The following is a 26,566-nucleotide window of genomic DNA, read 5'->3' on the forward strand; positions in this document are numbered from 1 at the left end:
TTTGTATTTTTAGTAGAGACAGGGTTTCACCGTGTTAGCCAGGATGGTCGCCATCTCCTGACCTCGTGATCTGCCCGCCTCTGCCTCCCAAAGTGTTGGGATTACAGGCATGAGCCACTGCGCCCGGCTGTTTTGCAGTTTTAAATAGTGTTCAGAAAAGGCTTTACTGAGATGACTTCTGAATAAAAACAGAAGGAGCTAGTCATGCAGCTAACTAGCTGAAGAGCATTACTGGAGAGCAAGTACAAAAGCCCTGAGGCAGGAACATTCTCAGATGTTTGAAGAACAGCAAGGAAGCCAGTGTGATTGATTGGGATAGAATGAGAGAGAAATTAATAGATAAGGTTAGAGAGTTAACAGGATTGTGCATCTGTGGGGCCTTGTAGGCCATTTTAAAGACTCTGGCTTTTACTGTTAGTGAGACTGGAAGCCATTGTAGGGTTTTGAAAAGAGTAGTCATATGTTCTGAGGTATATTTAATGGGATCACTATGGCTGCTGCATTGCAAATAGACTTAGGGGAACATAGGCAAAATATGGAGACAGGAAGCTCTTGTAATAATTTAGGCAAGAGATTAATTGTGACTTGGGCCAGAGTAACAATGGGAGTGGAAAGAAGAAGTTGCATTCCAGATCTGTGGTAAAAGTAGGACCAACAGGATTTGATGACACATTGGATGTGGAACATGAGAGGAAGGCAGACAGTAATTACTCTTAACCTGTTTTGGCCTCACCTGGAAAAAGGAATTGCTGTTAACTGACATGTGCAGTTAAAGGAGTGCAGTGAAAGGAGCAAGTTAGGGGTGGAAAAATGAAATCAATTTTGGACATGCTAGTTTGAGATGCCTATTAGACATCCAAGTAGAGATGTTAAATTGTATATGAGCCAAGAACTTAGTGGATATATCTGTACTGGAGATAAAATTTGGGAGTTGTCAGCAAATAAATGGTATATAAAGCAATGAGACTGAAGAGATCACACACAGAATGAGTGTAAATACAAAATGAGAAATTCAAACACTGACCCTTAGGCTGCTCCAAAGTTTAGTTAGAGACAATGGAGACCAAAAAGGAGCTGCCAGAAAAGTAGGAGAAAAAAAAAAAGTGTCATGTACTAGAAGCCAAATATCAAGGAGGAAGAAGTAATCAAAATGTCAAATGAGGTCTGAAAATTAACTCTGCTTTAAGAACAGGGACGTCTGACAAAAATAGTTCTGTAGAGTGGTAGGAGCAAATGCATGATAGAAAAAAAAGTATAGCAAGAGAATTTGGAGAGTCTGAGAATAGACAGTGTTTATGAGGAGTTTGTAGAGAAAAGGAGAATGATGAAACAGTACTTGAAGAGGAAAATGGAGTCAAGAAATATTTTCTTTTGTTTTAAAGACAGAAGAGAATTTTGTAATAGTGATGGGAAAGATCCAGTCAGAAAGAAGAATTGCAGGAAAGAGGAAGTCCTTGAGACGACAAGATGAGGCAGGACCTAGTAAACAGGTGGAAGAGTTGGCCTTTGAACAAAAGCTTGGAAAATTCATCAATAGTGATAGCAGAAAAAGAGCCTGTGGGCATATATGCAGGTAGATGGGTAGATGTGTAATGAGAAATTGTGTAAATTCTCTTCTAATTCTTACTAATGAAGAAGAGTGATTTAAGTAAGTTCCTAAGTATCAATAGCAACTAGAACCCAGATTTGAACCCAAATTATCTGCTTCCAAATTTTTACTCAATATTATATTTATACTGCCTACATCATCTATAACTTGGCTAACTCCTATTTATTACTCAAGTTTTGGAGTAGACATTAGTTCCCTTTGTAAGCTTTTTCTGACCTGGCCCCTCACCCCCAGTGATAGGTGAAATGTTCCTTTTTTTTGTTTTTATCTCACTTTGGACCTCCTCCAATCATGACATTTAACACACTATAGGGGGTTCCTTGTTTACTTAGCTGCATCCTCCACCCTAAACTGGAAGATTTTTTAGAATAGGATCCTTACCTTATTCATTTTTGTATTCTCAGGGCCTAGCTCAATAGTTTATATAAAGTAAATATAAGCTCAGTCAACATTTGTTGAATGAATGCATTTAAAACTGAAAGTATGTTCTGTAAGTGTGTTTAAGGAAAAGGCATTTTGGGGAGTCTGCTGACTTGCTGAAAATAGTCCGTTTTAAGAAGAAAGACATGGAACAGCAGACCAGATCAATTTTTTTCAAACATATAGATTTGATCAGGTGCAGTGGCTCACACCTGTAATCCCAGCACTTTGGGAGACTGAGGCAAGCAGGTCACTTGAGTCCAGGAGTTCTAGACCAGCCCGTACAACATGTGAAACCCTGTCTCTACCAGAAATACAAAAAATTAGCCAAGTGTGATGGCACACACTGGTATTCCCAGCTATTCAGGGGGCTGAGGTGGAAGGATTGCTTAAGCCTGGGAGGCAGAGGTTGCAGTGAGCCGAGATCGTGCCACTGCACTCCAGCCTGGGTGACAGAGTGAGACCCCGTCTCACAAGAAAAAAAAAAAAAAAATAGAAGATTCTTGGACAAGATTCAGCTGTGGGAGGTAGTATAGTACTAACTACTGGGCAATGTTATAAAGTTTCAGTGAACCTTGTAAGTTTAATTCATGGCATTATTTGTAGTTCTTACGTAGAGGCTCTCATATTTATCTCTCTATAATTCAGATTGTTGTATTTATCTTTCATTTTTGTTATTTTTCTTGTTTTTGGTAAGTTTAAGCTTGTTTCGTGTTAACAGTAATAAACATTTTTTATGAGAACCCTAAAATACATACAAAGCAGTATATAGTTGGAGGAGGCAGAAAGGCCCCGATCCAGTTAAGCTTTACTTATCACATGTACTCATTAAAATAGAAGATTAATGCCTCAGAAGAGAGATAAAAATTACTTTTTAGGTATATTAGACCATACCTGTCTATCATTAACACTGTTAATAATTAATATCTCAGTATAAAATGTCATACCCACTTTTATTGCTTTTAAGTTAATAATTGTTTATAATTATTCAACATGTCTTTCTCAGGCCACAGGAACTCCTCATAAAGAATTTTCAAAGTAAGCTTCATAAAATAATAGACCGGGATGGTGCTATCCCTGTTCTAGCATCAAGACTTATGTTATATCCATGTTCTGCAATGGTCATTTACTACCTTGTTCATTTTGGCAAAGGGATTTACCTCCCTATTTTTCATCTATAAAATTAAAACGCTGAGTTCATAACCCTTTAAGTCTCCTATCTATCTCTAATGCTCTATGATTCATGACCCAAGAAGTATCTCGAATAAACTCACATTGCAACGCAGAATCTCTGGACTTCCAGAACAATTTGGTTGAACCTCCAGTACCCTTGAATAGAAAAGATTAGAGAGAATATTCTTGCATTGTTTCTGACCTTAGCATTCAATCTTTCACCATTAAATATGTTGTTTGTAGGTTTTTCTCGTAGATGCCTTTATCAAGTTGCAGAACTTCCTTTCCTTGATGGGGCCCTCTGCCAATCCTCTAGGGTTTGTTCTCTATGTAGCTGTCACCCAACTGGTACTCTGAACTGTGAACTTGCATGACCTTGGTCTCCCTAGACTCCCAGCTCCATCTTCTTAACTTATATAGTCTGCTGGGTTTTGACAGGATTCCCTCCCTGGGGCAGAACCGAAACTCAAAGCAGTAAACTGGGGCAGTCGTGGGGGCAGCCTTCGTTTATTTAACGTTCTCTGAGGCCACCATGTTTCATTATTCAATGTCCATTGTTTTGAAGATTGTTGTTTTATGTAATTTGTCCTTGTTGCTCCATCTTGACTAGAAGCAAAAGGCAGCTTTTTTTTTAACATAATACATTTGAGATTTGCTTGTGTACTTGCATGAATCAGTAAGTTTATTCCTTTTTATTGCTGACTAGAATTCTGTCATATTGATATATCTTTTTGCATTAACTAGTTGAAAGACATTTGAGTCCTTTCTACTTTATAGCAATTATGAGTAAAGTTGCTATATTAATTCATATACACATTCACGTACAAATCTGTGAACAGAAATTTTCTTTCAAATAAGTCCTTGGGCAGGATTGATAGGTTTTATTTTAAGTATAGATTTGATTTTATAAAAAACTGCCAAGATATTTTTCAATGTGGCTGTACCATTTTGTATTTAAGTGTAAGTTTGATTTTATAAAAAACTGCCAAGATATTTTGCAATGTGGCTTTACCATTTTGCATTCCCATTAGTAATGTATGAGAGTTCAAGTTGTTCATCATCTTCTGCAGCCATTGCTGTTGTCAATTTCATTACATTTGAGCCATTCTAATTGGGGTGTTTTGATATCTCGTTGTGGTTTTAATTTTTATTTCTCTAATGACTAATGACCTAGATCATCTTTTCATGAACTTATTTGCCATCTGTATATCTTCTTTGGTGTACTTTTATATCTTTTGCCCAGAATTTTTTTAATTAAAAAAATTAGTTTTGAGAATTTGCTATGTATCATAAATACAAGTCCTTTATCAGATATGTGATTAGCAAATATTTTTTCACAGTCTATGGCTTGTCTTTTCATTGGCTTGTCTTTTCATTCTCTTGACAGTGCCTTTCAAAGAGCACACATTCTTAATTATAATGAATTTCAGTTTATCATTTTTTTTCTTTTATATATCATGGTTTGAATGTTGTATGAAAGAAATCTTTGCTAACCTGAGGTCAAGAATATTTTCTCCTGTGATTTCTTCTAGAAGTTTGGGGTTCTACGGTTTTGGGTTTTACATTAAAGTCTATGATACATTTTTATCAATTTCATGTTTTATATGGCAATCTAATTTTCCAGCACCGTTTTTTTAAATGACCACTATTTTTTCCATTGAATTGCCTTAGCACCTTTGTCAGACATCAATTGACTATAAATGTGTCTATTTCTGCATTTTCTATTCCATCCATGGAGTTATTTATTTATCTTTTTGCTAGTACTGATTGTCTTGATTACTGAGATTTTGTAACAAGTCTTGAAATAAATCATTTTGAGTCTGCCAACTTCTTTCCCAACATTTTTGTCTTGGTTAGTCAGGGCCCATATAATGTTTTTACACTTTAAATATGTGCAGTTTATTGTACATCTGTTATACCTCAATAAAGCTGTAAAAGAATAACATAGCCATCTTGGAAAAATAAATTACTGAATGAGGATAGTAATAATGATACAAGCAAGGGATACAATAAAAAAGTGTCAGAACTAACTCTTTTTCCCAGTGTCAGGATTTGACTTAATCCAGAAGACTATTTGAAACATGGATTTGCCCCAGTTTCTTTAACTGAAGAATGTCACCTTGGGCATAGGTTAGTCTTGAGATACTAGGTTATATAATATGAAGTTATCCCAAGTAACAGAGCATGTAAAGATCAAATGCCCAGACAAACCTCTATAGTTTTTCCAGAGATATTTAAAGTTGGTGTCATATTCAATCCAGGACTTTCCAAAGTTTCTTTAAATTTAATGATAAATGTTTTGAAATCTTTTTTGAGGTTTCTTAATAGCAAAAGCAAAAACTTACATACCATTGGGAATCATTTATTTGTTCTTCCTGTTGTGATAAAAATGTCTGTGGTAAAAACTTTAACAGAAATAAAGAGCAATCTGGCAAGGAACTAAAATATATTTCTTCATCAGCATACATTATTGGAAAGCCAGCAGAAAGCATGGCTGAAGGAACTTGTATTTGGACAAAGTATGCAGGGCACTGCACTGCCAAATGGATGTTACAAATGTTTTTAGCATGTCTTCACTTATAACAGAAAGACCATACTTCTTAATTTTTGTTAGTCCCCAAAGCAAAGATAAACTAGAGAAGATATAGCCTCAGCAGTAAATGACCCACTTAATAAAAACAATGATTCACAGGAGAAAAAAAATGTGCATGAGTGTAAGTATTGATGGAGCCGCTGCTTTAGGCTGCAAGGACCTGTAATGAAGTTACTGAGATTGTGCAAATAAAATTCATCATTCTTGGGGATGAAATAGAAGCCAAGAGTGCACATGTATACTTTATTTTTTAGAGATGGGGATCTCGCTCTGTGGCTCAGGCTGTTCTCAAACTCCTGGCCTCAAGCAATCCTCCTGCCTCAGCCTCTTAAGTAGTTGGGACTACAGACACACACCGCCATGCCTACAAGTACACTTAACTTTTTTCTTTCTTTTAGATTCAGGGGTTCCATGTGCATGTTTCTTACATGGATATATTGCATGATTCTGAGGTTTGGGCTTCAACTGAACCTGTCACGCAAATAGTGAACATGGTACCCTCCCTAGTTTCTGTTGTTCCCATTTTTGTGTTCATGTATGCTCAGTATTTAGCTCCCACTTATTAGGGAGAACATGCAGTATTTGGTTTTCTGTTTCTGCATTAATTCAGTTCGGATTATGGCCTCCTGATGCATCCATGTTGCTGCAAAGGACGTAACTTCATCCTTTCTTATGGCTGCATACTATTCCATGCTGTATATGTACCACATTTTCTTTATCCAGTCTACAATTGATGGATATCTAAGTTGATTCCACTTTTTTGCTATTGTGAATAGTGCTGTGATAACCGTGCAAATGCATGTGTCTTTATGGTAGAATGATTTATTTTTCTTTGGATGTATACTCAGTAATGGGATTGCTGAGTCAAGTGATAGTTCTATTTTTATTAGTAGTTCTTTGAGAATCACCAAACTGCTTTCCACTTAGGCTGAACTAATTTATAGTCCCACCAACAGTGTATAAGTGTTCCCATTTCTTTGCAACTTCACCAACATCTCTTATTTTTTGACTTTTAATAATAGCCATTCTGACTGGTGTAAGATGGTATCTCATTGTGGTTTTGATTTTGCATTTCTCAGATGATTCGTGATATTGAGTATTTTTTCATGTTTGTTGGCCATGTGTATATCTTTTGAGAAGTGTTTGTTCATGCCTTTTCCCCACTTTTTAATGGTTTTTTTTTTCTTTTTGATTTATTAAAGTTTCTTGTAGATTCTGGATATTATACTTTGATGTCTTACATTTAAGTCTTTAAACCATCTTGAGTTAATTTTTGTATACGGTGAAAGGTAAGGGTCAACTTGCATTTGTCTATGTATGGCTAGCCAGTTATCCCAGCACCATTTATTGAATAGAGTTTTCATTCCCCATTGTTTATTTTTGTTGCTTACTGCAAACTCTACCTCCTGGGTTCAAGCAATTCTCCTGCCTCAGCCTCATGAGTAGCTGGGATTACAAGCACACACCATCACGTCTGGCTAATTTTCTATTTTTGGTGGAGATGGGATTTCACCATGTTGGCCAGGCTGGTCTCGAACTCCTGACCTCAAGTGATCTGCCCACCTCGGCCTCCCAAAAGTGCTGGGATTACAGGTGTGAGCCACCCCTCCGGCCTGTAGTTTTCAACTGTAGATCTTGCACATGTTTTATTAAATTAATACCTAAGTGTTTCTTGATTTTTTTGGTGCTATTGCTAGTTGTTTTCTATTTGAATTTCAAATTATTCATTGATAATACATAGAAATACAATTGATTTTGTATATCAACTGTGTACTTTTAAGTGACATTGTTAAACTCACTTATCAATTGTATCATCTTTACTGTAAACTTTTTGTGGTTGTCTGCATAAACAATCTTTTCCTTCTGTTTCTTCTATTCTCATGCGTAAGCCTTTGTTTTTTCTTGCCTTACTGCACTGGCAAGGAACCTCCACAATAGTGATGAATAGAACTGGTAAAAGTGAACAACTTTGCCTTGTTCTTGATCTTAGCGGGAAAGCATTCAGTTTTTCACTGTTAGGTGAAATTATATTAGCTGTAAGGTTTTTTAGATGCCTGCTGTCAAGATTAAAAAGCTCTCTTCTATTCCTAGGTTGCTGGGCATTTTTATCATGAATGCTGTTGGATTTTGTCAAATGTGTTTTCTTCATTTATTGAGATTATTTTTATGATTATTTTCTTTCATTCTGTTAATATGATTTATTACATTGATTGATTTTATTTTTAAATTATCCTCCCTTTTCATTGTGGTAAAGTATATATAACATAAAAATTTCCATTTTAGCCATTTTTAAGTATACAGTTCAGTGGCTGTAGGTACATTCACTGTTTGCAATTATCAGCAGCATTCATCGCCAGAACTTTTTTCATCTTCCCAAACTGAAACTTCATGCCCATTGAAAAACGACTCTCCATTTCCTCCTTTCTCCCAGTCTTTGGCAACCACCATTCTACTTTTTGTCACTATGAATCTGACTACTCTAAGTACGTCATAGAAATTGAATCATACAGTATTTGCCCTTTTTGTGTCTGGCTTATTTATTTCCCTCAGCATAATGTCTTCATGGTTCATCCATGTTACAGGATATATCAGAATTTCATTCCTTTTTTGGGCTGAATAATATTCCATTGTATATAGATACCACATGTTGTTTATCCATTCATCGAATGATGGACACTGGAGTTGCTTCCCCCTTTTGATTATTGTGAATAATGCTGCTATGAATATAGGTATAAAAATATCTGTAGATTTAAACCTATGTAAATAGGTACAGTAAATTTAAGTGGTCTAGAAATGCCACACAAAAAGCAGAAGTTGTCAGAATGATATATATAGAAGATAGCTACATCAAACAACATGACCCAATTGACATAGGACATTCCACTGAGCAATTGTAAAATGCACATTTTTTTCCATATGCTCATGGAACATTCACCAGGATGGGCCACATATTCTTTCCAGAAATGTGGGAGATAGGAATAGTTCTCTACTCATTTTATTAGGCCCTGTTTAACCTGATAGCAACCTGACAGAAACAATAAAGAGATACTACAAACCAGTATCCTACATAAACATAGATGTAGAAATCACTAATAAAATATTAGCAACCTGAATCCAGCAATATATAAAAAGGGCAGTATACCATGACCATGTGGAGTTTATCCCAGTAATACAGATTGGTTTAACATTTGAAAATCCATCTATATTCAGCATAATAACAAAAAGAAAAATCATGAGTTAATTCCAGTTGGCACAGAAAAGAATTGACAAAATTCAATATACATTTATGATTAAAAACTCTCCACAAACTTAAAATAGAAAAGAAGCGCCTCAACCTGATAAAGGACATTAAGGGGGGAAGAAAACTTACAGTTAACCTCACATTCAATGGTGAAAGGCAGAACACTTTCCCCCTAAGATTGGGAACAAGACAAGGATATCTTCTTTGACTATTTACATTTCATATCATCTTGGAAATTCTTGTCAATGCAATAAAGCAATAACAATAAATGAAATGAATACAGATAAGAAACAGATGACATGATTACATGTAGACAATCTACAAAAAGTATGTAAAAATTAAGTGAATTTTGTAACTTTTTAAGATACAGGGGAATATAAAATCAATTATATGTATACATAATAATACCAAACAATTTCTAAGTAAAAATTTAAATTATATTACTTCAAATACTATTAAAAACTTGAAGATTTAGGGATAAATTTACAAAAATATATCCAAGACCTTTACATTGAAAAACATAAAATATCAGCCGGGTGAGGTGGCTCATGGCTGTAATCCTAGTACTTTGCGAGGCTAAAGTGGGAGGATCACTTGAGGCCAGGACTTGCAGTCCAACCTGGGCAACATAGCGACACTTTGTCTCTACAAAAAGTAAGCACTTTAGCCAGGTGTGGTGGTGTGCACCTGTAGTCTTCCCAGCCTACTCAAGAGCCTGAGATGGGAGAATCACTTGAGCCCAGAAGTTTGAGGTTATAGTGAGCTGCGATCACTCCACAGCTCTCCAGCCTGGGTGACACAGCAAGATCCTATCTCTTAAAAAAAAAAGAAAGGAAGAAAAGAAAAATATGAAATATTGCTGAGAAAAATTAAAGAAGACTTAAATAGATGTACAATTTTCATAGATAAGAAGAGTTAATATTTAAAAGACATTATTTCCCTTCAAATTGATCTGTAAATTCATTGCCCTCCAATCAAAATACTAACGGCCTTTTTGGAAGTGGTATGCTGATTTTAAATTTTGTATTAAAATGCAGAGAACCTAGAATACTCAAAGCTTTTTTGGAGAAAGAACAAGATTGGAGAATTTAACTTAATATAAATCTACATTTATCCAGGTGGTTTGGTACTGATGTAAGGATAATTATACAATTAATGGAACCAACCTGAATATCCAGAAATTTTCTCACACTTGTATGGTCAATTGATTTTTCAGTAGCAAGGAAAATTCTTTTCAATAGCTTGTGTTGAATAACTAAATTTCCATATGGAAAAAATATAAACCTTGAACATTACCTTATATAATCCCCCAAGAAATTTAACTTGGGATTTATCACAGACCTAAATATAAAGCTAAAACTAGTAAACTTTTAGAAGAAAAAGATGAACAAAAATCTTTCAATTATGAGTAGTCAAAAAACTATTAAATAGGACCCTAAAACACAAACTTTAAAAAAAATGATAAATTGGACTTCACCAAAATTTTACAGATTCTTATTTTTAACAGATTTATTAGAGCAAAGGAAAATACAAGCCATAGACAGGGAGAAAAATTTGCCATACATGTCTAACATCGAACTTGTATTCAGAATATGTAAAGAACTGTCATACCTCAGTGAGAGAAACATTAATTTTAAAATGGGCAAAAGGTATAAACAGACACTTTACCAAAGAGGATTTATGGTGTGGACTAAATGTGGTTCCCCGACACTCTTCTACCCCATTCATGTGTTGAAGCCCTAACTCTAAATACAGTGGTATTTAGAAATATGGGACCTTTGGGAAGGTAATTAGAGTTAGATGAGGTCATGAGGGTGAGGCCTTAATGATGATATTAGTGCCCGTAGGAGAAGAGGCACCAGAGAGCTGTACTCTCTCCCTGAGCATGCACAAAAAAAGAAGTCATATGGGTACACACTGAGAAGATGGCTGCCTACAAGCCATGAGAAGAGGCCCCAGAAAGAAGCTGACTATACTGACATCTTGATCTCAGACTTCCAGCCTCCAGAACTGTGAGAAAATAACTTTCTGTTGTTTAAGCCACTCAGTCTGTGGTGGTTTGTTATGGCAGCCGAAGCAGACTAAGACAATACATAAAATCAGTAGTCATCAAGGGATACTAATGAAAACAACAGTGAAGTACCACTACATACAACTAGACTGACTAATATTTTAGAAATTGATAATACCAACAAAACTGACAATACATTCATGAAGATGTAAAGTACCTGAAACTTTCATATATCTCTGACTAGGGTGTAAAATGTTACAACTAGTTTGGAAAACAGTTTATTAGTTCTTTATCAGTTTAAACATACACACATCCTACAACCTGGACATTTTATGGCTAAGTATTCACCCAGAGACATAAGTCCAACCAAATTCTTGTACCCAAATTTTCCCAGCAGCTTTATTCATAATAGCCAAAAACTGAAAACCACTAAAATGTCCAGCAAGTGAGAGGATAAACAAATTGTTATACTTGCATGCAAAGGAATACTACACATCAATAAAAAATAATGAACTGCTGATATGCTCATTGTGTTTGTTTTTATTGCTGTGTGTCAACATTACCACAATAATAATAGCTTAAAATAAGACACATTTATTATCTTACAGTTTCTGTGCATCAGGAGCCCAAGCATAGCCTAGCTAGGTTCTTTAGTTAAGGGTTTCACTAAGCTGTAATCAACCCAAGGCTGGGTTCTCATCTAGAGACTTGATTAGGAAAAGCTCTACCATCCCACTTGTGTGGTTGTTGGCAGCATTCATCAGTTCATTGCTGTTGTAAGACTGAGAGCTTCACTTTTTCACTGGTTGTTGGCCAAAGACCACACTGAGTCCTAGAGGTCACTGGCAATTTCTTGCCAATGGTGTTTCCCAATATGACCACATTTTCCTTACAGCCAGCCAGGGGGAAAAATACTCCAGCCAAGATGAGCACCATAATCTTATATAATGTAATCACATGAGCACATATATCCCATCACCTTTGCCATGTTCTTATAATTAGAAGTCATGGGTCCTACCCTCACTCAAGGAGAAGAGATAATACAAATGTATGAATACCAGGAGGTGGTGGTTGTGTAGGCTACCTTAAGAGTATCACTCATTGCCTGGGGACTATGGGTAGGGTAAGGTGGGTGTTTCTATGTAAACAGACTGGGGAACTTTTGTAGGTGATGGAAATGTTCTATCTGTTGATTGTGGTGCTAATCACAGGATTGTAAATATTTTTGTTAGAAGTTGTGGAATTGCACGCTTGAAATGGCTCACAGTATTTTGTAAATTATACCTCAATAAAGTTGATTAAGAAAAAAGACAGTAATAGCCATGAGCACCACAAAATTTGTAATTTAAAGATGCCAACTTAATTTAATAATATCCCTAAGATATCCTTAAAAGTCAATAATTGGAAAATGATTTGTTTCATAATATATCCTTTGAAGGATTTTTACAGTAAAAACTGTGGATCTCTTATTTTTATAGTCCTTTATGAAATGTCAGCACTCAGAACTAGCAAAGATCATTTTTTTAAAGATGAGGCTTTATTACAGTCTCTTCTGTAAGTGACGTAAGCACATATTTCTAATGTAATATCTTTTGGATGCAGACTATTTATAACCTTTCCGTAATTTTGGTTCTGAATGGTTACCTACTGGATCTGGTGATAGAGTATTTCATTTACTTTAGCCTCTATTTGACAACGCTTCTAAAGGTGTATTTGCCATTTTTAGCACCTATGGAGATTTGAAGAGTGTATGCTTCATGAAGTATTTTCTTGCTTCATTCTTCTAGTCTCTTTAAGTGATTAAAGGGTGCTTTAATTTGCATACTCACCTTTAATCTTATTATAGTGGCTTATATTCTAATAGGAATATTAAAGTTCAGTGAAAATCCCATGCATACTGATGAGAATGCAAATGAATATTGATGAAAGAATGCTAGGATCATAAGGTGTAAACTGTCCAGTTATCTTGCTAAATTCATTTCAAACAATGTTTACATTATAATGAGGACTGATACAGATTTCACCACATAAATATCACTAGCAGTGGCAAAATTATATAATTTATAATTGGATAATGGTTCAGTTTCAGACTGGTTTGAAGTTAACAAAAACAACAAAGTAATATCTTGATATTAACACAAACTTCAGCTGGTCATTTGTTGTATGTAGTAGTTGGGAAATTGGATATGATTTTACAAATAAGCGGTCACGTTGAGCATTTCCAGCTGTAACCTTTACAGGATGCATAACAAATAGTAGTGGCATCATTCATCATCTCAACAGGACATTTCAAGTATCTGGTTATTGTACAATTATAAATATACAAGCTTATTTCAGTAATAATGTTTATGTGTCTGTATAAAACCAAGATTCATTAAATGGTCATTGAAAATGAAGCTTAAAGAAGTACCCTGACAGTAAATAGACTAGGTGATATTTATTATAATACATTCAGTATTTAAGTTCTATTACATTCTTATATCAATGGATGAATTTTATAAACTTATGCAAAACCAGTAAGCTTTAGAAAACATATAACAGAGTTTCTCCAACCTCTTTAACTACTTTGGAATTTTTTTAATGATTTGTATTCAGTTGAAGTATTTTTTTTTTTTCAGCCTTACAAGAGAACTGAAAATGCCATTTTATAGACTCATCAGTAGGGCAGATTGTTATTTAGAGTTGTTTTTCTCATGGTGACAATAAGGGTGCATTATGCCATTATACTTTTTCAGCACGGTCTTTACCCACTGGTGTGTATTCATAGACTCCAGAATACATGGTAATCATTAGTTAAAAGTATAATAATCAATAATTATTTTTATTTTAAATAATATGAAAGTGTTTTTGCATCAAAATATGTATTTTTCACTAAAGGGATTATACTTAATCATAGCCCTGGCACAGGAGTTGGCAAACTTTTTCTTTAAAGGTCCAGATGGTAAATATTTTAGGTTTTTTATGGGCCACTTAGTCAGTTACAATTACTCAACTCTGATGTTGTAGCACAGAAGCAGCCACAAATAATATGTAAACAAATATTTGTCTGTGTTCCAATCAACCTTATTTCTAGACACTGAAATTTTGAATTCTTTATGATTTTCATGTCATGAAATATTGTTTGTCTTTTGATGTTTTTGCAACCATTAAAAAAATGTAAAAAATGGTGGGCTGAACTTGGCTTGCAGGCTATACTTTGCTGACACCTGTCCTAGAAGTTGATTTTTCTAAAACTAGAATTAACTTCTACTCTACATTAAAACTGAAGATATATTGCTGAAAACCTTTTATAGATATATAGTTCATGTTGAGTTATTTTAAAAGGAAGCTCTTTTCTAGAAAAAAATTCATAATTATACATAAGTAACTTTATTTTTAAAAAACTTTTATTTTAAGTTCAGGGGTACATATGCAGGTTTGTTACATAAGTAAATGTGTGTCAGAGATTTTGATGTGCAGATTATTTAATCACCCAAGTGTTAAGCCTAGTACCCATTAGTTATTTTTCCTGATCCTCTCCCTCCTCCCATCCTCCACCCTCCAATAGGCTCCAGTGTGTGTTGTTCCTCTCTAGGTGTCCATGTGTTCTCATAATTTAGCTCCTACTTATAAGTGAGAACATGCTTTATTTGGTTTTCTGTTCCTGTGTTAGTTTCCTAAGGATAATGGCTTCTGGCTCCATCCATGTCCCTGCAAAGGCATGATCTTGTTATTTTTTATGGCTGCATGTATTCCATGGTGTATATTTACCACATTTTCTTCATCCAGTCTATTGCTGATGAACATTCAGGTTGATTCCATGTCTTTGCTATTGTGAATAGTGCTGCAATAAACATACACATGCATGTGTGTTTATAATAGAATGATTTATATTCCTCTAGGTTTATACCAAGTAATGGGATTGCTAGGTCAAATGGTATTTCTGTCTTTAGGTCTTTGAGGAATCTCACACTGTCTTCTACAATGGTTGAACCAATTTACACTCCCACCAACAATGTATAGCATTCCTTTTTCTCTGCAACCTTGCCAGTGTCCGTTATTTTTTGACTTTTTAATAATAGGCATTCTGACTGGTGTGAGATGGTGTGATTTGCATTTCTTTAATGATCATTAATGAGCTTTTTATTTTATGATTGTTGACCACATGTATGTCTTCTTTTGAGAAGTGTCTGCTCATGTCTTTTGCATACTTTTTAATGGGGTTGTTTATTTTATTTTCTTGTAAATTTGTTTAAGTTTCTTACAGATGCTGAATATTAGACCTCTGTCAGATGCATAGTTGGTAAAAATTGTCTTCCAGTCTGTAGGTTGTCTGTTGACTTTGTTGATAGTTTCTTTTGCTGTGCAAAAGTTCTTTAGTTTAATTATATTCCATTTGTCCATTTTTGCTTTTGTTGCAATTGCAACAAAATTGCAAATTTTGTTTTGAAAATTGGTGTCTTCTCATGAAATCTTTGCCCATTTCTATATCCTCAATGGTATTGCCTAAGTTGTCTTCCAGGGTTTTGTAGTTTTGGGTTTTACATTTAAGTCTTTAATCCATCTTGAGTTAATTTTTGTGTGTGTGTAAGGAAGTGGTCCAATTCCAATTTTCTGCATATGGCTAGCCAGTTATCCCAGCACCATTTATTGCATAAGAAATTCTTTCCCCATTGCTTGTTTGTGTCAGGTTTGTTGATCAGATAGGTGTAGGTGTGCAGTCTTATTTCTGGACTCTCTATTCTGTTTCATTGGTCTATGTGTCTGTTCTTGTATCAGTACCATGCTGTTTTGGTTATCATAGCTCTGTAGTATAGTTTGAAGTTGGGTAGTGTGATGCCTCCAGCTTTGTGTTTTTTGTTTGTTTGTTTTTTGTTTTGTTTGTTTTGCTTAGCATTGCCTTGGCTATTCAGGCTCTTTTTGGTTCCATATGAATTTTAAAATATTTTTTTCTAGTTCTGTGAAGAATGTCAGTGGTAATTTAATGGGAATAGCATTGAATCTGTAAATTGCTTTGGGCAGTATGGCCATTTTAGCAATATTGATTCTTCCAGTCCGTGCACATTGAATGTTTTTCCATTTGTTTGTGTCATCTCTGATTTTTGGGCAGTGGTTTGTAGTTCTCCTTATCGAGATCTTTCACCTCCACTGTATTCCTAGGTACTTTATTCTTTTTGTGGCAATTGTGAATGGGAGTTTGTTTGTAATTTGGCTCTCTGCTTGAGTTTTATTGGTGTATAGGAGTGCTAGCAATTTTTGCACATTGATTTTGTATCCTGAGACTTTGCTGAAGTTGCTTATCAGCTCAAGAAGCTTTTGGGCTGAGGCAGTGGGGTTTTCTAGATACAGGACCATGTCATCTGCAAACAGGGATAGTTTGACTTCCTGTCTTCCTATTTGGATGCCCTTTACTTTTTTTCTCTTGCCTGATTTCCCTGGCCAGAACTTCCTATACTATGTTGAATACAAGTAGTGAGAGAGGGCATCCTTGTCTTGTGCCAGTTTTCAAGGGGAATTGTATTAGTCAGAGTTCTCTAAAGGGACAGAACTAATAGGATATATGAATATAAGAAGGGGAGTTTATTAGGAGAATTGACTCACACGATCACAAGGTGAAGTCCCACAATAGGCCGTCTGCAGCTGAGGAGCAAGGAAGCAAGTCTGAGTCCCAAAACCTCAAAAGTAGGGAAGCTGACAATGCAGCCTTCAATCTGCAGCTGAAGGCCCAAAAGTCCCTGGCAAATCACTGGTGTAAGTTCAAGAGTCTAAAAACTGAAGAACTTGGAGTCTGAAGTTCGAGAGCAGGAAGCATCCAGCATGGGAGAAAGAGGAAGGCCAGAAGACTCAGCAAGTCTGCTCATTCCACTTTCTTCTGCCTGCTTTATTCTAGCCATGCTGGCAGCTGATTAGATGGTACCCACCCAGACTGAAAGTGGGTCTGCCTCTCCCAGTCCACTGACTTCAATGTTAATCTCCTTTGGCAACGCCCTCACAGACACACCCAGGAACAATATACTGCATCCTTTAATCCAATCCCGTTGACACTGAATATTAACCATCACAGGAATGCTTCTAGCTTTTGCCCATTCCATATATCAGCAGTGGATTTGTCATATATGGCTCTTATTATTTTAAGGTATGTTCCTTCAATGCCTAGTTTATTAAGAGTTTTTAACATGAAGGAATGCTGATTTTAATTGACAGCCTTTTCTGCATCTGTTGAGATAATCATGTGGTTCTTGTCTTTAGTTCTGTTTATGTGATGAATCACATTTATTGATTTGCATATATTGAACCAGCCTTGTGTCCCAGGGATGAAGCCAACTTGATTGTGGTGGATAAGCTTTTTGATGTGCTACTGTATTCAGTTTGCTGGTACTTTGTTGAGGATTTTTGTATTGACATTCATCAAGGATATTGGCCTGAAGTTTTCCTTTTTTTGTGGTATCAAACACTGCCAGGTTTTGGTATCATGGTGATTCTGGCCTCATAGAATGAGTTAGGGAGGAGTCCCTCCTTTTTAATTTTTTGGAATAGTTTTAGTAGGAATAGTTCCAGCTCTTCTTTGTACATCTGGTAGAATTCAGCTATGAATCTGTCTGGTCCTGGGCTTTTTTTGGTTGGTAGGCTATTTATTACTGCCTCAATTTCAGAACTTGTTATTGGTCTGTTTAGGGATTCAGTTTCCTCCTGGTTCAGTCCTGGGATGGTGTAGGTGTCCAGGAATTTATCAATTTCTTCTAGACTTTCTAGTTTATGTGGATAAAGGTGTTTATAATATTCTCTGATGGTTTTTCTCTCTATGGGGTCAGTGATACCCCATATCTTTTAGATACACCAAACAATCAGATTTGGTGTGTTTACATAATCCCATATTTCTCAGAGGTTTTGTTCATTCTTTTTCATTCTTTTTTGTCTATTCTTGTCTGCCTGTCTTAGGAAGACAGTTTTCAAACTCAGATCCTTTCCTTCACTTGGTATATTCTGTTATTAATACTTGTGATTGCATTATGAAATTCTTGTATTATGTTTTTCAGCTCTATCAGGTTGGTTACATTCTTCTTTATACTGGCTGTTTTGTCCATCAGCCTCTGCAATGTTGTATCACGATTTTTAGCTTCTTTGCATTGGGTTACAACATGCTCCATTAGCTCAGTGAACTTTGTTTTTATTCATATTCTGAATTCTACTTCTGTCATTTCAGCCATCTCAGCTTCAGCCCAGTTCTGAGCCCTTTCTGGGGAGGTGATGCGGTCGTTTGGAGGAAAGAGGCCACTCTGGCTTTTTGAGTTTTCAGTGTTCTTGCACTGATTCTTCCTCATCTTTGTGGACTTATCTACCTTTGATCTTTGAAGTTGCTGACCTTTGGATGGGTTTTTATTTTTTAGTTTGTTTGTTTCTTTTAATAGTCTGGTAAGTTTTCCGTAGGGCTACTGCAGTTTTCTGGGGATCTACTCCAGTCCCTAGTCACCTTGAATTTTCCAGTACCTGTAGGCATCACCAATGAAGGCTGCGAAACAGCAAAGATGGCAACCTGCGCCTTTCTCTGGGAGCTCCTTCCCAGGGAGGTACAGACCTGTTGCCGGCCTGAATGCACTTGTAGGAGGGGGCTAGAGACCCCAGTTAGGAGATCTCACCCATTTAGGAGGAACAGGATCAGAGACTTGCTTAAAGAAGCAGTCTAGCTATGCTTTCATAGAGCAGCTGTGCTGTGCTGGGATACCGCTTCCACCCCTGGTCAACTTGGACTCTCCAAAGCCTGGAGGCTGGAATGGCTATGTCACCCAAACAGCAAAGATGGTGGCCTAACTCTCCCTCTGGGAGCTCTGTCTCAGGAAGTTCTCAAATCTCTGTCAGCCTGAGAACATGGGCAGGGTGGCTGGAGGCCCCAGTGGGGAGCTCCTGCCCAGTGAGGAGGAACAGATCAGGGGCCCACTTTAAAGAAGCAGCCTGGCCACATTTTGGTAGAACAACTGTGCTGTGCTGGGAGATCCCTTTTGTTTCTGGTCGGTTTGGACTCTCCAAAGTTCACAGGTTGGAACTGCTGAGTTATCCAAACAGCAAAGATGGCAGCCCTTCCCTCCCCCAAGGAACTCTGTCCCAGGTAGGGGGTGACACTGTTGCCAGTGGTTGGCTGGAATTCTAAGCCAGTGGGTCTTGTCCTGTGAGGCACTGTGGAAGTGGGGCCTGCGGACCATCACTGCTTAGCCCCCTCAATTCAGCCTTCTTCCTAGGGGATGTACAGAGGTCCAACCTTCTGCCTTGACAGAGCTGCAGTCACTCTTGCCAGGAAGCCTGGAGCCTAAGTATGTAGAGCTTCTACGCCTCTGTGCATGCCTGAGTGGCTGCTCTGCCAAGAGTCCACACAGCTCTGTGTCAGACCAAAGGCCCTGGTGGAGTGGGTTTAGGAGGAGATCTCCTGACTCAGGGTTGCAAAGATCCATGGGAGAAGCATGGTTTCCCAGGGTCACACATTCGAATACTCACCACTTCCCTAGGTGGGGGAGGTTCCCCTGGCTCCATGTCGCTCCAGGGTGGACTGTTGTGCTGTCTTGCTTTTCTTCATTCTCCAGGGGTCGAGTTGTTTCCTTGATTAGTCCCAATGCGAGTACCTGGATGTTTCAGTTGAAGGGGCTATATTTACTCGCCCCTTTGGTTGCTCTCCATGAGACCACGTACCCTAGCTGCTTCTAGTCGTCCATCTTGGCCTGAATCTAAGTAACTTTAATTTGGGCCATAAAGAGGCAACTGAAAAATTCCCGAAGTCACTTATTTCCTTGACTACACAAAGGAATTGTGGTATTGCTAAGCTGGATTTTCTAATAAAGATCAAAATCCTGATAGAACAAATATTTTTCAGAAGAAATATTCATTCAATAATTTTTAAAGTACCAACTCTTTTAAAGCATTTAAAAGAGTAAATACCCTAAAAGAGTAGGTACTTAAAATGACAGAAAAATAAATCTCCCGTGGTACCTCCTGCCTTTGACAACCTTACAGACTCATAAGGGAGATAAAAACATTTGCAAGTTGGCCAGGCGCAGTGGCTCATGCCTGTAATCCCAGGACTTTGGGAGGCTGAGGCGAGCGGATCACAAGGTCAAGAGATCGAGACCATTCTGGCCAACATGGTGAAACCCCATCTCTACTAAAAATACAAAAATTAGCTGGGCGTGGTGGCGAGTGCCTGTAGTCCCAGCTACTTGGGGGGCTGAGACAGGAGAATTGCTTGAACCAGGGAGTCGGAGGTTGCAGTGAGCCGAGATTGCGTCACTGCAGTCCAGCCTGGCAACAGAGTGAGACACCATCTCAAAAAAAAAAAAAAAATCTGTACAAGTTTTGGCTAGTAATTGGCCAAATAGGAGTAGAAGCTAATAGAAACAGAATGCAGGCTGGGTGCAGTGGCTCACGCCTATAATTCCAGCAGTTTGGGAGGCCAAGGTGGGCAGATCACTGAAGGTCAGGAGTTCAAGACCAGCGTGGCCAACATGGTGAAACCCCATCTCTACAAAAAATACAAAAATTAGCTGGGCATGGTAGCGAGCACTTGTAATCTCAGCTACTTGGGAGGCTGATGCTGGAGAATCACTTGAATCCGGGAGACAGAAGTTGCAGTGACCTGAGACCACACCATTGCACTACAGCCTGGGTGACAGAGTGAGACTGTCTCAAAAAAGAGAAAGAAGGAAACAGAATGCAGAAAGAATAACAAGGGTAGAAGTTTAGAAACAGTAGTAGAGAATGGAGAACACTGGAACTGTATTGGAGATACATGTAATGGATAAGTGCAAGAGAGAATAGAGCAGGGGGAAATGACTGATCCCAAGCCCGCAGTTGAATGTTGCTGTTTCCACCCCCACAAACCATTCAGTGCTGGGCTTTTTATGAAGACAGGTCTTGGTGCTATTACAGATGATCCTTGGTTTACAGTGAGGTTATGTCCCAATAAGCCTATCATATGTTGAAAATATCATCATGTAGAAAATGCATTTAATACACCTAGACTACTGAACATCATAGCTTAGCCTAGCCTACTTTAAATGTGTTCAGAACACTTACATTAACCTACAGTTGGGCAAAATCATCTAACACAAAGCTTATTTTATAATAAAGTTTTGAATAACTTATGTAATTCATTGAGTAAGTACTGAAATGAAAAACAGAATGGTTTCACACCATGAAAAAGTCGAAAATCCTAAGTCAAACTACTGTAAGTCAGTGACAGTCTGTGCCTAGATGAATAAGGCCGGCTGTTAGAGCTGGTCACAAGAGAGAGTGGCTGTGAATGGATAAAGCTAAGACTTTAGAGCCAGTTCAACCAGGGTTTAATTCCCAGTCGCTAATTATATGGCATTAGGAAAGTTTCTTCATCTCTCTGGGCCTCAGTTTCCAAATCTCTAAAATGGGATCAATAATTCTTATTTTTCTAACACGTAGTTAAGGTCACACCTAGCCTGGCTTCCTCTTTCTGGTTTAATGTTCTTTGCATGTTGTTCGTAAACTTTGAAAGACTGCTTAGTTGAGCGTGGATGGTTTTTAGAGCCAGAGACAGGGTCAGATCTGAATTCAAATACAACCATTACTACTTAATGTATAAATTTGAGGAAGTCATTTTATTTCTATTTCTTCAATTTTGTAGTGAAGAGTGAATCAACTAAAATGATAAAACAATGGCCCTCAAGATCATATTCCCTACAATATATTTTCTCACAGTCTCCTATACAACATTGCAGGCTAAGCAGATATTATTGATCTTTTTTTTTGGGGTCCTATTTTTAAGAGGTTTATTGAATAATAGTAATAATTATACTAATAACTTAGACTTATGTGCCAGGCTTCAAAGTAAGCATTTATGTATGTTATCTTATATAATTTTCAGAACAACCCTGAAGTGTAGATACTTTTATAATTTCCATTTTGTAGATGAGAAGCCTGATGCTTAGAAAATTAAATAACTTGCTCCAGGTGACACAGACAGTAAGTGATGAAGCTGGGATTTGAACTCAGAAGATCTGACTTTAGAATCTCATAAGCACTATACTATACTGTCTTCCATGTGATTCTGATAACTTCCCTAAAGGCAGCTGCCCCACTCCCTTCCCATTGCTGCAAAGCATCCAGCAGAGTACCCAGGCCCCAGCAGCCACTTAACAAATGTGGGCTCTATCTCTGCAGCCCATCTCCCAAGTGTTAGAGCTAAGGCCTGATGATATTTTTCAACCATTGAGTAGCTGCTTGCTGGAGCAAATCAGAAAAGAAATCTCTGTAAATGAAAACTTTTCTAAGTCCCTTCCTTTATAAGTTGAACAATAACTAATTCAAATTTCCAGAATAATATAATTTTGATATTGTCTTGAAGTTTGCTGTATTTTGGTTTGGCTTGTATGCCATAAATATACCCAGTTGAATTTAGATGATTAGGAGGTATCATTTTAAACATATGAAACTGTCCCCTCTTTATCTTCTCTACACTATTATATTCTCTTCATGACACATATCACCACCAAACATATGTTTGTGTGTTTATTTTCTGCAACCCCTTCGGTAGTACATGTGCTACAGTAGAGAAGGGACTTAATCTGTTTTATTCCCTGCTGTATCTCCGGTACCTAAAATAATATAGAGTAGGTACTCAAAAAAATTTGTTTTATGGGTAAAAATATTGTGTAAATTATGGGAAACTGACATTTAAATATTATTTTTCTTTCTAGCTTGGATTAGAAGAACAAGAAAGACTCCACCTACTATGGAGGTAAGACTACACAAGGAAGATATCATTTAGGAGTATATATTCCCAAGGATATACGAAGCTTCAGAAAAACTATGATGTATTTTCCCAAAGTGTTGATTTTATTCCATCATAAAAAATAACTTAAAACATTTTATAATAAATTAATATATAAACCTATATTATTAAAAAAATAATATATGATAAATGCTCATATTATGGAATATAAAATTTGTGTAAATTTTAAAGTGAAATAATAAAAATTTAAAACAAAATTAAAACACTCTATAGAAAGTCTGAACTTGGACCAGTTTGCACCAGCTCATTTCCCCTGGGTCCTGGGGGTTCTCTGTGCCAATACTCAAGCTTTTGTGGAAAAGTTTGAGAAACACTGAATCTCTTTGTCCTGTCCAAATCATGCTCTTATGTTTCCCTTAATATTATGTATTTAAATCCATCAAGTATCCAAAGAAACTTTAAAATACAGAATTAACAATTATTTTATAACAGTAATTATTAGTTGACTTTTTATTTAAAACTTAAAAATTTGTGGTCAGTGATAAACAATAAAAAGACATAGAAATGCTATGGTATATGTGTTTTACAACATAATTTTTATATAGATTATTTTATAAAAATTATAATTTTAATTTTAAAAATACATAAAGACTTCTAAAGTTATTTTATAAGAAGTAATTTCATAAAAGGAGAGTCTCTAAATGCATTAGTATACTGCCTTGTTTACTTTTTGTCTAGAGGCATTCCCTTTCTTCTACTATTTAGGACTTCCCTCCTCTGTTCTGTTGCCTATTCCGTCACTACTACAAGCCCTGATGACAACATAAATGGGCTCCAATACTCAATCCCCATTTGTTGGGAGGTGGAGTGCTCTAGAGCAGAATAATGATGATACCTCAACTGGTATGCTTATCTTTACTTGCTCCATACATTTGTCATACACTGAACCCATCAATGTTCATTCGGCCAGGGTCTGACTGAGTACATCTCTTGACCCATTTCTAGCTTTGTATATTGCTTCTGCCTTGGCCTACTTTTCGCAGACCCTTCTTTCCAACATTGATAAAATTTGGAATAAAAGCTGTTTTGGGGGGAAAAATAAAAGGCAGTGTGATCCAGGATTCAGAAGTATGCCCAGTAGTTTACAGTGAAGGATGGATTGAAGAGCCTTCTGATTCTCCTTCTCTTGGTCATAATAAGAGCTACTGTTATCATTTGCTTCCTCCATCCTCAGAACTTTGAAAGCCTTATTCATAGAAACATTAATATGCAAAGTGATTAATGGAGGCAATTGCAATAGTTGGGCCTCGGGCACAACTTCTGTGAATTTTAGGTAATTTCAGCACCTCAAACAATCTCTAGCCAGAACACACCAAGTCCTTCCATCCCTGAGCTCACTCTTGTTAATTTTGATTATCCAAAATGAGCCCTCTTTTGTTGCCTCCCTTTTAGTGTACTATTAATCACATTGTTCTTTATGCTGCTTTGTACCCTCCCTAATACACACACACACACACACACACACACATACACACTCTTTTCCTTCCTCTTGGCCCTTTCCATTGTGTTTCAGGAATTTCTGTTTCTTTGTTAGCAACTTACCATTCACCATTAATATTTTCCTGGAAACTTTCTCTACCACATAACCTCAACTGAAATCCGTCTGTGCCTGCAAGATAGTGAGTTCCTTTTTTTCCTTGAAGTAAGTTGTGCTCGCTTTCCCACACCCCACGTAAAGAAAGTGAGTTCAGCTGCTTCTTGCTTCCCCAAATAGTCTTTGTTTATGGGCCCAAGAGAGTGGAGGACCTTTGTAATCCATGTATATTTCTCTGTACCTGACCATCATTTTTATGCTTGCCAACATCCAAGCAAGTCTATCTTACTGATGGCCGAGATTAGAACCTGGAATATGGTCTTCTCCTTTCAATGCCTTCCCAAATTTTAGCTGCCCAGTTCTTTGACTTTATCCACACTAGTATCCCTGCCTCAAGTGAACAACCACTTCATTAGGCACACTTTAGTTTTTATCAAACACAGTTCTTACCACTGTAACTTTTACACTCTTCAAATCCAAATTCTAGATACATCATATTAAGAGGAAAAAATTTTTCTTAATGTAAAGTAAAACGTATATTTATAAACCATAACGAAAAAATAGCTTATTTAGTTATTAAGCTGTGAAATTATAAGGCAAATTCCACCCAGGTCAAGAAATAGAACTTTGCCATCTACTTCAGCCCCATATATCCCTCCTAATCACAACCTTCTCTCTCCTGACAAAAGAAAACCTTAAGCCAACTTTTATAGTAATCATTTCCTCTCATTTAAAATAGTTTTTTCACCTAAATGTACATTATAGTTTAGACTTGTCCATTTCGTAAAAGCTTCATATTTGTTTTAAATCTTTCAGTCTATCCTCTTCCATGTCTTTTACTTCCTTACAAATTTATGTGTTAAAAAACCCAGCCCAGTTGGCCTATAGAGTTTGTCACAGTCTAGATTTTGCTGATCTTATGTTCCTGGTGCACTTCATCATGTTCCTCTGTCCACTGTCTTCCTTCCAAGTTGACAACTGGATCCAGAAACTAGATTTTTTTTTCAGATCTTTTAGTGAATACCCAACTCCAAAAAAACTTCTTTTCATATCTCCTATATATTATTGCTAAAGGTTAGCCAGCAGCCATTAGAATGTCATTTACAACAGTATTAGAAAACATAGAATACTATGGAATTTAGTGAGCAAAACATGTGTAAGATCTGTGTACTCAAAACTACAAAATGTTGGTAAGATAAATTAAATAAGACCTAAATAAATGGGGAGAAGTATCTGTTCATGGATTGGAATGTACAATATTGCTAATGTATTCATTCTTCCCGAACTGATCCACAGTAGTTCTTATGCTTTTGTTTTGCATCTGCATCACCTGAAAGACTTGTTAAAACACAGATTGCTGGACCCCAAGCTTAGAGTTTTTGATCCACTAGTTTTGGGGTAGGGCCTGAATATTTGCATTTATAACATGTTCCTGGATGATGCTGATGCTGATGGTTCATAGCCCATATTTTGTGAACCACTGATTTGTAGACTTAATAAAATAAATATCCAGTTAAAACCACATCAGACTTTTTTGGTAGAAATCAACATGCTGATTTGAAAATGTATTTGGAAATGTGAAAGACCTAGAATAGCTGAAAGCAGCCATGAAAAAGGAGATGAAAATTAAAGGGCTAATACTGTCTGACTTTAAGAATTACTTTAAAACTATAGTTATCTAGACAGTATGATACTGGCATTAGGATACTGGGTAAATAAATCAATGGAAAAAACAAAAGTCCAAAAAGTAGATACTGTACAACCAGTTGGTTTTTAACAATGACATCAAAACAACACAATTAGGAATGGAAAATCTTTTCAGCAAATGGTTCTGGAATAACTTAATATCCATATGGGGAAAAATTGTTCCCTGCCTCACATCATACACAAATATTAATTTAAGATGGATCATAGACTAGACATAAAAGCCAAACTGTTGTGCTTCTAGAAGAAAAAAACAATGGAATATCTTTGCAATTTTGAGGTAGACAGGAGACAGAACAATCTGTAAAGGAAAAATACAGATTAATCAGATTTAATCAGAATTAAATTCTAATGCTCATTATAAGAGAACATTAGGAAATCAAAAGACTAGGAGAAAATAATCATAGTACATATATCTGACAAAGGAATTGTATCTAGGCTATATAAAGAACACCTCAACTCAGTGTTATAAAAAAGAAGCTAACAAATATTGGGC

At 36.6% G+C, this 26,566-nt stretch overlaps 1 protein-coding gene across 1 annotated transcript in view; it reads left to right on the forward strand.

Annotated features, from left to right (window-relative positions):
* NDUFAF2 (NADH:ubiquinone oxidoreductase complex assembly factor 2) overlaps positions 1-26,566 on the forward strand; it is a 206,806-nt gene that overhangs the window by 129,704 nt on the left and 50,536 nt on the right. The window contains exon 3 of the mRNA XM_002815588.4: positions 22,738-22,778. Within this exon, the coding sequence (XP_002815634.3) occupies positions 22,738-22,778 (41 nt within the window). The remainder of the gene's footprint in view (positions 1-22,737; positions 22,779-26,566) is intronic.

The sequence above is a fragment of the Pongo abelii genome, chromosome 4 (assembly GCF_028885655.2).
Source record: "Pongo abelii isolate AG06213 chromosome 4, NHGRI_mPonAbe1-v2.0_pri, whole genome shotgun sequence".
Taxonomy (NCBI): Eukaryota; Metazoa; Chordata; class Mammalia; order Primates; family Hominidae; genus Pongo; species Pongo abelii.